At 43.4% G+C, this 11,173-nt stretch overlaps 1 protein-coding gene across 1 annotated transcript; it reads right to left on the reverse strand.

Moving 5' to 3' along the window:
* Window positions 1-5,030: 5,030 nt before the first annotated feature.
* gatm (glycine amidinotransferase (L-arginine:glycine amidinotransferase)) lies at window positions 5,031-9,289 on the reverse strand. Its single transcript, XM_079664308.1, has 9 exons — window positions 9,132-9,289; window positions 8,137-8,349; window positions 7,840-8,035; window positions 7,371-7,561; window positions 7,035-7,172; window positions 6,671-6,835; window positions 6,484-6,547; window positions 6,276-6,392; window positions 5,031-6,092 (listed from the first exon to the last, which is right to left on the reverse strand). Exons 1-9 carry the CDS (start codon window positions 9,198-9,200, stop codon window positions 5,980-5,982), a joined length of 1,266 nt encoding a protein of 421 aa, XP_079520434.1. The 5' UTR covers window positions 9,201-9,289; the 3' UTR covers window positions 5,031-5,979.
* Window positions 9,290-11,173: the final 1,884 nt, after the last annotated feature.

Below are 11,173 nucleotides of genomic sequence, written 5' to 3' on the forward strand. Positions count from 1 at the left end.
TTTCTTTTTTAAACTGACGGTTCGAGATTACTAGTAGCCCACTATTTCATTGCACAACAGTTGTTGGGTTCGTGTCACAGGCTCTTTAAAGGCCTGCTCTTCCCTCCTGTCAGCTGTCATTTCAGGTGACTACACGCAATGGTAGTTCTACATACTCCTTCTCGTGAGAAAACTGTAAGCAACATAGCTCAAGATGTCCAACTCGGACAATTCGGATCACGAATCTGCTCCGGAAATCTTCGATCCCGGTTCGGCTCCCTTCAGCGGATTATCATCAGAGGCAGACTTCCTCATTGCCCGGCTCCTGCAGCAGGGCATCCCCACAGCCCCAGGCCTCACTCTCTCTCAGCTCCGAGAGCTCTCGGACCAGCTCTCCAGCATAGCTCCCCAGTCCGGGGCAGCAGCTCCAGTCAGCTCACCGGAGAGATCAGGGCGAGGACGCGGCCGCAGCCGCGGAGGTAAAAAGGGCAGGAAGTCGAGCCCTCCTGGACCCCGGCCGCCTCCAAAATCCACCCCTTCCCAGGCTCGCCAAGCCGGGAGTGTCTCTAACCCGCCCCTCATGGAGAGTAGCGTGGCCAGCTCCCTGCAATCCCTAGCGAGCTCCATGAGAGCTATCGATGCTCGCCTCCAGGCCCTGGAAGACTCCGTCACAGGAGCTTCAACTTCCGCTGCACTTCGAGCAGCGCTTTCTGCCTCAGTCCCGCCGGGGTTGCCGGGTCAGGGTGTCCCATGCATTCCAGCAGTAGCTACCCCCTACTCTCTGGCTTCGGCCCTTCCAGCCCCCCCTTCAGGTAGGTCTTTCATTTCCCAAGCCGCCAACATCTCCTCACGGCTTTGGTCGAAAATTCTTGAAGGGAAGGACGTCAATCTGCTCAGCCTTATTCTGCCCTCCCCGGAGTGCGATAAAGCCATCGCCACAGGAGGAAATATCACCGCCGTCTTTAAGGCCGCAGACCCCAGGCTCGTCAGAGAAATCAGCGTAGGGCAATTCATGGTCACTTTCGGCATCTTCCGTGATGTTCTTTGCTCCGTCTACCCTGAGAGAAGAGTAGAATTAGATGCGTACATGGCCATTATTGGCGACATTAACATTAGATACGGGAAATCCGTCTTCTATCAGTACCACAAAAGCTTTTCAAGCAAAGCAGCGCTCCACCTAGCCCATAGCAATATCCGCCTGGACTGGTCAGTGATGGACATTGAGCTGCTCCCAATGGCCACCGGCGGCCAATCTTCTATCTCATGCAACAGCTGCGGAGCGCAGGGCCACATCGCTCCCCTCTGCCCCTCAGTGCCTTTCTCCGCGCCCAGAGCCTCCCACATGCAGTATGCTGGGAACGATAGACCAAGCTGTCAGTTTCTGCAGGGATGCACACCCGAAGTCCGCTTGCCCCAGGCGCAGCCACAGCCTCACAGTAGCTCTGCGCCAGAAACCTTGTGGTGGAAAAACATTCTGAAATATCACCCCTCCACTCCCATTAACATCCCTCAGCTAGCAGCTGCGCTTTTTACTCACCCAGATTCCGCGTTCGTTGACTATCTCCTGTCAGGGCTCTCCCAAGGCTTCAGGGTAGGGGTCCTCTCATCTCCCACAGTGACTTTCGTAGCAAAATACTTACATTCAGCCGCTAAAGAACCCAACATAGTTTCCCAGCTCATCGACAAAGAACTTCTCAAAGGATAAATAATCGCTCCTTCTAGCTCCTCCCCCTTCTCAGTGTTCCGTTCAAATCCCATCGGAATAGCCACACGCAAATACTCCGAAAAAAAAGAGGCTGATTTCAATCTGTCCGCTCCCCGCTCCGGCCCATTCTGCAGCGTCAATAGTATCATCCCTCCAGATCAGTTTTCCCTTCACTATGCCTCAGTGGTTAATGCAATAAAAATGATCAAGTTCACAGGGCACGGAGCTTGGCTCTCCAAAGCGGACATTACCGATGCCTTCAAAATCATCCCCATTCATCCGTCTCAGCGGAATTCGTTCGGTATTAAGTGGGAGTCCAAACTCTATTTTGCCGTTCGCCTGACCTTCGGGTGCAGAAGCAGCCCCTGCATTCTCAATTCCTTCTCGGAAGCGCTCTGCTGGATCCTGCTGAACATCGTCAGAATCCCCTCCGTCCTTCACCTACTGGACGACTTCCTCCTCAAAGATCCGCCACAGGACAGCTCAGGGATCTCACTGGCCAAGCTTAAACATTGCGTTCAGGAGTTAGGCGTCCCTCTCTCCAAGGAGAAAACGCTAGGTCCCGACACACGCTTAGAGTTCTTAGGCATCATCCTCGACTCCATAGACATGAAGGCGTCCCTCCCCTCCGACAAATTGCAGCGCATCCGGGACATCACCAAGTGATACTGCGAGCAACAAGTTATCACAAAACAACAGTTGCTCTCCCTTCTCGGACACCTCAACTTCGCCATGCGCGTCATCCCCCAGGGGCGCTAGTTCATCTCTCGCCTCCTGGACGCAGCATCGACGGTCGACAACCTCCACGACTGCGTCTTCCTAGACGAAGGCTGCCGCTCAGACCTACGTTCCTGGTCCCTCCTGCTTGCCCACTGGAACGGAGTTACTTTCTTTTACGATGACCTCGTGTGTTCCTCCGACTCAATGAGGCTTTTCACGGATGCCTCCCCATCCGCGGGCTTTGGGGGGTTTCTTCAGGGAGAAAGAGAAGCTCAAGTAAGATGATAGAATCACCAGTCTAATCACCCAACCAAGCACATCAGCATCTATGTCTCACTGTGGCGTAATCGAACTGCTGATTGGGCTAGTCCTATATCATGGGTCATGTTTCAGTATTTACCTAAGCAAACATTATTTCATGCTGCTCATATTGCACTTCATATTCTTGGTTTCATGCTCATATGGCTCATGTTAAGCAGGGTATGACATTCATGCATCATTGTACCCAAGCAACAGCTGCATCACATTGTCTACATCTCCCTCTTCACCGGGCATCGGCTCGTACCGGCTATCCAAGATCTCTCAGTTTACCTATGGTAAACATGCATATAACTGGTGGTGGTGTCTTAAGAGCATTTCAGGGCTCGTCCAGGATAGGTGCAGCAAACCTGCCGCAATCGAGGTAATTCTTCCTCTTCCCTACAACAACTGGACGGCGGTCCTCCTCTGCCTTCGCATCCTACACTCGCCCGGACATCAGCGCCGTGCTGGCCATCCAACGATCTCTCAGACCCTAACTATGGTATTTATGCATATAACTGGTGGTGGTTCATAACACGTTTACAAGTATACATGTTCATTATGGTATCGGATTTCAAACTGCATCCCTGTCCTAGTCCGCAGGCTCCCGCCCACAGGGAATAATGTCTCGTCTCACGTTGCATCTACACGTCACGGGCTACATTCTCCTGCACGCAGGTATCTAATCCCAGGCCTGTGCTCAAATGTGTCTGTGTAAAAATGCATACCCTGCGACGTCAGGTCATAAGAAGAAGAGAGGAAAAGAAAGAGAGAGAAAAGAAAGAAGAGAGTAAAAGAGAAAGAAGAAGGGACCGTGTGTCCCCGTAGACTCCGGTCTGTGCTCAATGTGCCTGTGTAAAAATGTATACCCTGCGACGTCAGGTCGTAAGAAGAGGAGAGGAAAAGAAAGAAGAGAGTGTCCCCATAGACTTCGGTCTCGTGGCTGTGGGCCACCGTAAACTTCGGTTTCCGTCATAAACAAGATCCCTGCTTCGGCAGGACGTTCGAGGCGGCGTAGTCAAGCCCTGCTAGCCAGGCAGGCGACCCTCAGGTCGTTTTCAGATAAGACCGGCACTGATTTCGGCAGTCAGTCTCAGCATGACCCGTAAGCTCCGGCAGTGATTCTGGCCCCCTGCCGCATACATATATTAATCTATTATTTCCTCCCCAGATCACCACAGTCACCCTACAAGGTAAGAACTCAGTTCATCTCATTATTCTATACTTCACTGGTTTTGGGGATTTTCATCGGAGCGGTTCTTTCCCTCCCGAACGATTATCCTGCAAACCGGGGCCTAATCGCCAAAACACCATTCCATTCTCCTGTTGTATTATCATGGCAATCATTTCATTTATATGACGTGTAACAATAAACATGTATTCCATACATCACGTCTCTCCGGTTTGAACAATAGATGGCAGCAGAATGCAATCAATAGTTTCTTTCAATGTCTTTTTGTTGGTATTATGAATTTATTTTTAAATTAATTAAATCGTTCAGAAGCAGTTGACTTAAAAGAGCAGATTTTGCAGCCCTGATCTCCTCAGGGAGGTCGTTCCAAAGTCCAGGAGCTCTGACAGCAAAGGCTCTGCCTCCTTTTGTGTACCTGGACCTTGGAACGACCAACAGCGATGCCTCTGAGGATCAGAGTTTGGATGAGCTGGAGGAGGGACAGGGATGTTTTTCTTGCACCAGGTAGGAATGTTTTGCAATAATCCAATCTACTGAAAGAATGGATGACAGTTTCAACATTCTTGGTAGATAGGAAAGATTTTTCTGAGGTGATGAAAGCATGATTGAACCATTGAATTTACATGGATGTGTTGACGGCAATATCAACATGACCTATGATCATAAATTCAGTTTTGTCCGCATTTAGCTGCAGGACATTTTGGGACATCCATTTGTGGACATCCAGGAGGCAGATTAACAGTGTTAAGGGTCACAACTTAAATAATATTGTGGTGCCATTTGTCAACCAGGTAGGTGCCCAGGTTTTTCTGTGACCCACAGTCAACTACTTACAACTAAATGTGTTGTGCAAGTATATTTACTCCACTGCAGTACTTAAGTATTTTTCCTTAAGTTTTTCCATGTTATAGTACTTTATACTTCTATTCCAAATTGAGGGAAATATCACACCACTGAATTTATTTGAGGATAACTTTACTTTTTCAGAACATTATGGTCAAATAAATAAATAAAATATAATGCAAATGCCAGATATGCAATCTTGCAATATGTTTTCAGCACCAGCAGTGATCAATTAACAAACACCAATATGTTACATTTCAAAAATATTATTTTAAAAAACTGACACCCAACTCTTTTTAATTACATTTATTAACATTGCATAATACAAAACATTACTTGCATTCCTCTGTTGAGCCTTCCTTGAATTAATTCAAAGGCAGCCTTGAAGAGTTTAATATCCAGTGTACGCAGTAAAGGACATTTAAAGACATCTTCACAACAGAACATCTTTCATTCTTCAGGCATTTTTGCTTTGCACACAAAAGCAACCAATCAGTTCAGTGAAAATGACAAGTAGCATATAACTGGCCCAGATTTGCAATAGCAGAAAAGGCAAAAGGTAAACAATATCTGATATGGACCGCATACTTTTTAAGTAAATATATAAAAACACTGATTGTTGGGTATCCAATATAGAGTATGAAAATATAAATAAAACTTGTCTTGTTCATTCAATTAAAATCTTTACAAAATAATAAACTAGCGATAAGAAATGTATATTGTTTAATGACCTACTTCAAAACTTTTATACATTCCTTTAAATAAAAAAATACTTATGAATTATGATGTCTGACGTTTCCTCAAGGAGGTAGATTCTCTCCTTGTTTGATGACTTTCACATACCAAATTGTACCTTGTCCTTAAACTTATGACGTCTTTAAGTATGAGCCATAATCAATTCAGCTTCACAATAGCCAGGCCAGAAATGCAGTTAATATTGAGATTAGTTAAATCACTAATTTGTCGCTATTGAGCATAAATGTAATCTGAATAAAGCTGTTTGCAAAGGCACTGTGATGCATAGCAATATCAAATCAAAAACAATGCATACATGTTTGTGGACATAAAAACCCGTTCCAGAAAGGGACTTTGGTGCCACCTGTCGTTAGATTGCTTCAAGATACATCTGTTTCATACAGGTTTGAATAATATATTGCTCACTGCTTTGACTTTGAATTGCAGCAGGTGAGTCTGCAATGAAGCTTTAAAGCTCAATAAAAACTGCCCATTTCTGGCAAGGCTAGTGGAAGTAGGACTGCAGGGTGCCACGACGGCGGACATCGGTTGTCCAGCAGTGGAAGCCACCCCCCAGGGAGTTAGCATGGCGAATATTCACCTTAACGCTCTTGATACCTGCAAAAAAAAACACATTGATGCATCAGATACATTTCCTTAAAGATCATATTCATCATGACATTTTTAATGGACGTGAAAACTGAGGAAATTTCCTCTGGTAGAATTCGGACATCAAATGTTCCGTTAAAGTCTTAAATGATGCAAAAAAAGAAACTGGAATGACTCTAATGTGAAACTCACCAAGGCTCTCAAACATTTTTTGAATGGTGACTTCATTGGCGTCAACCATCACACGCTTTTCATCCAACATCAGGACGTTCATGGACAGCCACTTGGAGGACATCCACAGAGGATGATCTAGAACAAAAAAGGAGAGGAAAGGTTTATTTTCTCTGTAAGTATTCAAAATGGTTTTCTTATGTAAGAAAATATAAGTTTTACTACTAACCATCAGGAATCAGAGGGGTTGGAGGTTTCACAACAGTCCACCCAGCCTTGTGGAACATGTCAACCTGAAACAGACAGGGGACAATGAGCGACAGTGAACATCAAACACATTTAAAGTATCAGTCTCCAGGAAGTTAGCATAGGACACTGGGAGATATTAAAAATAGCCTTTCATGGTCCAACAGTACCTGGTGACATGGACGATCAGGGTTTGACAGCACCAATCCTGGTCCAATAATGTTAAAAGTGGCATCAATGTGCATGGGGTTAGGATCCTTGAATGAGATGATGTGGACTTTGTAGTCTGGAGCCAGGTGGCGGCGCATCCACTCAATACCCATGTAATTTGTAACCTGCAAAACAACACAAATGAGTTACCTCTGCTGCAAATTCTAAACTTTGAACCTGTATTGGAATAAAACGTTGTTTTGTCTCACCTTTCATTAATTCACACTTGATCATTTTGAGCGATAACATATTGAAATATAGACTGGTACATATGTACCTATTGGGCTTTACGCAAATAAGTTATACGTTTGACAGCATTCATACCTGACTCCTCTGGACAAAAATGTCCCTCCCAGCCCGGATGAAGTCGGCTGCATCAAAGCACGGCTCGTGCTCTGTGGTCACAAACTTCCCCTCGGCAGCCAGCTTGTGTCTGTCCTCCACTGTGCGGATGGGGTAGTCCTGAAAGGCACCAAGCAACAATAATCAAGCAATAATCAGATAACAAAACATATCTGTGGTGACGTGAAGAACATAAACAATCACTTCCAACGTGGATTTGATCAAAAATACAATCTCAAATCTTTAAAAAGTTGTACAACACAGCCAACACTTGAAACACTCAACGTACGGTGCTAATCTCACAAGATAAGGCCTCACCTGGTCGTACAGTTCATCGGCCATCGTGGGTTTAGGAGCAGTTGTCCATTTGGCACCGTTTCTGAAGTACTCCTTGATCAAAGGTCTGTAGGCTCTGTACTCAAAGAAGCGAGCCCTCCAGGCCATAGGAGCCTCAATAATCTCATTCCCCACAACCAGAAGGATGTCTCTGGGCATGGCCGCATACATGCCTGTAACAGATTCAAGAATCATTGTAATATTATAAATAATAAGAAATACATGTAGTGTAGTTTAAAGTGCAATATGTGCCTTTGAATGTTGTGCAGTAGAAATATAAAGAAGCAGTAATTGAAAGGATAAGTAACTTAGAATTGCTTGTTGTTTTGGGGATTTTGGGTGTTTCTAAGTGTCTTCATTGATTACAGGCATAGAGCTGTTAACTTCTTTACACAGACATGTTATCCATAATGTTGATGTTATTTGAAAAGAGATTTGTGTAATTCTTTACCTGGGGATTCGAAGTCTGGAGTTTTGTATTCCATGGACCAGTCCATGGGTTCTGGTCTCCTTACATTGACGCCCTCATGACGAAGAATATTGCACATTTCCTCAATCTCAGCAACAGCTTTTTTCAAGTGGTCCGCAGGAAAAGACTGGCCCCCATGCTTCATATAGAAAGGCCAATGCTTCTCATATGTGTTAGCCTGTTGATAAGTTCACAACATGACAACATGGAGTTATTTTAACGGCCTACACCTGAGCATTATATAAGGTTTACAGATGCACTCTTGACATTTTGGCTTACTTTCACTTCCACGGTGAAGGGAGGCACATGGGCATTTTCAGCGCGACCCACAATCACCTCCTCCAGAGGGTCCCATTCATTGTGGCTGCAGACAGGACATTCCTGCTCCACAGGCTCAGTAACATGGTCAGCTGCATCGTGCGACTGTGCAGCTGCTGCACTGGAGGTGCTCTGCAAGGCCCTCTGCACCCATCCAGTCGCTGACCGTCCAAGCTGAGGGGGGGAAATGGATCACAAGCTGTTTAATTTTCTTCAGCACAAAAAAGGCCTAAGGTTTTGTGAAATTACAGTATACTGAGAAAGGCTTTTGTACAAAATAGGCCTATTTCTAAATAAAAGTAACAGTCCTTTTCAGGCAAAATATGACAAATATATTCATACAATCTGTGTATTAGTCCCTAACAAAACTATCTGTGTGCAATTACTTTTGCTGATTTTTTTGTTTGTTTATTGTATTATAGTTACAGATACTTAGTGAAAATTGAAGTGATAGAGGCAAATAAATGTTGGCTTGCAGTTTACATCCAAAAATGCCAGTTCAAACAAGGTTAAACAGTGTAGGCTGATCAAAATAATGGTTTAGAGATAGCAATGATAAATGCATCAGTACGGTATTTTTTTTGCTGTTAAAGTACACGTGTTCATAAGAAGCCGCTATCTCCACAGATAGCTCAGTTTCACTGAGTCTGGGAGTGCATCTGCTGCAGACAGCTGTTCACTGTCACTCAGGGACCAAACACGCAGAGTCTTTCAGCAGTTGATATACATTATTGGACTCAGTCTAAATTGACATAATCAGTGTTTTTCCGCAAAAAATGTATTAGAATCAACTAAAAATGCTTAATCAGACAACAGGAAAAATAAAAATAAATGTCAACATTTTTGCTTTATTCACAATCAGCTATATGTGCCTATTTAAACAGATTTAAAAAAAAACTTTTTCTAAAGAATTTGGAAGAAAAAATAAGAAGTCATGAGACCACCATAATACCAACCATGGCTGCGATCAGATGGGCAGCCTCGGCCCCCCTGCTACCTCCTCTCAGACACCTGACTCGCAGCATTGTCCAATGTAATAGTGAGTGTGTCAGTGAAAGCACACGACAGCGCAGGATCCACCTCTCAGTTTGCTAAAAAATGAAGACGCCTCAGCAAGCAGCCACCTTTATAGCCCTGGGTCTACGTGCCTCTAAGACTATTGGTTGCCCTTATGTTGTGGAGCAACGTGACCTGTAGAGAAACCTTTCTGAAACTCAATCCCTGACACCAGCAAATTCTTATCAATGGCTACTTCTGCTGAAAAGTTTCCAAGGCCAACATCTGAAATGTATCTGGAATTGCGTTCCATTGTGCAGAAACAACCATTTTCTGCACAATGGAACGTTTTTATTAGTGCCAAAGAAACCCTGAGGAAAATAATAAAATAAATGACTTAATAGCCTATTTTTGGCCCCTCATGCAAATGCTGAAAACATTTTTTTTTGCATTTTAGTAATTGATTAGGATATTTAAAATAAGATTTATTTGAAATGAAGTCTTTCAATCTATTGTTTTCTTAGTCCTTTTTGATTTCTTGTGTTGGTGACCGGTTAAGGAAATGATATTATATATATTTAATAAAGCTACAAAATAAAAGGCTTAACTGTGTTACTTTCAGTGAGGCGATAATATTCAGTTTGTCATGCTTGCTTATTGGACTTGTTAGACTCCAGTGTCGTATAACTACATTAACAGTACAACCATAATAATTGTATTACATGGGAACATTACCAAACACAGTATGGGAAGCAGGTGAAGGTTGAAAAGTAGAGTATTATAGCCTAATCAAAGAAACAGATAGCCTTTACACGGCTGGGTCACCACATGCTCCTCTGGACTGTGCTCTCAAGAGTTTCACAACCCTATGACCTCAGTGACTGCTGATATTACCCTGCCCTCTAAAAAAATATCTGGCTGATGCCCAAGGTTCACAGGATATGCACTGAGGATGCCTTTGGCTCCCAGTAGCATAATTTATTGGTCCAATAGTCAAAAGGGCAACTTTGTGGACTAAACTTATATTATTTCATTTAATAATAATGATTATTTACCTTTACCTTTATCCATACAGCACCTTTAAAAAAGAAAAAGGACAAAAACACATTTCAGCACTGCAATGAATTCAGTCCTGTCTTTATGTGATACAACTTATTTATAAATATAGTCATATTGTGTGTTTTTTCTGTTACTGTTTGAGCCTGTGCTTGTGTGTGTACTGTAGGCTGCCTGTATGCATTTGCATAATTTTCCAATCTTTGATCCAAATTCAAACACAAGGATGGTACCATTACCAGTGGCAGAAAGTGACTAAGAGCATTTACTCTAGTTTCTATCTATGTACAAGTTACTAATAAACACACAAAAAACAATACATTGTAGATAAAACCAGTGGTCCTAATCTTTTTTGACCTATGACCCCTACTCATGAAGCGTGGTGGGCCCTTCAATTACATTTCAGATGCCTGTGAGTATTTCACAGGTCTACCAATAAATCGTTCTGTTTTTTAAAGCAAAGATAAGAGAAAAGTCAAACGAACAATTGCACATTTTTGACATAGCACTTTTCGCTGTTGCTTTAACATCTTTCGACTCCACAAATAAGTCTTGTGACCACTTGGAGGGAGCCTGGACCAAACAGCAAATACAGGAATAATACAGGACTTCAATTTGAGAGAAACTCCAATGTGATTTTGAATGTGCCATTCTATGGCTCCGCCTAATGCTCCTTTCGACTCCCTGGGTTATTTACACCATGTTAAAGCCTTTTCAGCTGATCCCCCCCCCAATCGATGAAACAAAAAGAATGTCAACAAAACATTTGTTTCACATTTTAATTGTGTTGTTCAATAAGACCACTTCCATCTTTACTTTTTTGTAATTAAACAACGATATGGAGTAACAATATTACCTTCAATTGTCTAGCTACCCTACATTATTCAAATATTTGATCCTTTCCATGATCCTAACCTACTTTTCAGAAATTGCCCCGCCCCCTGCA

Source organism: Notothenia rossii (genome assembly GCF_949606895.1).
Source record: "Notothenia rossii genome assembly, chromosome: 2".
NCBI classification, from domain to species: domain Eukaryota; kingdom Metazoa; phylum Chordata; class Actinopteri; order Perciformes; family Nototheniidae; genus Notothenia; species Notothenia rossii.

Coding starts and splice junctions, on each gene's coding strand:
- gatm (XM_079664308.1), bottom strand. CDS start 9,200: ATGCTGCGAGTCAGGTGTCTGAGAGGAGGTAGCAGGGGGGCCGAGGCT. Junction 6,836..7,034: donor TTTTTGTCCAGAGGAGTCAG/GTATGAATGCTG, acceptor GTTGTTTTGCAG/GTTACAAATTACATGGGTAT. Junction 6,548..6,670: donor CTGATCGTCCATGTCACCAG/GTACTGTTGGAC, acceptor TGTCTGTTTCAG/GTTGACATGTTCCACAAGGC.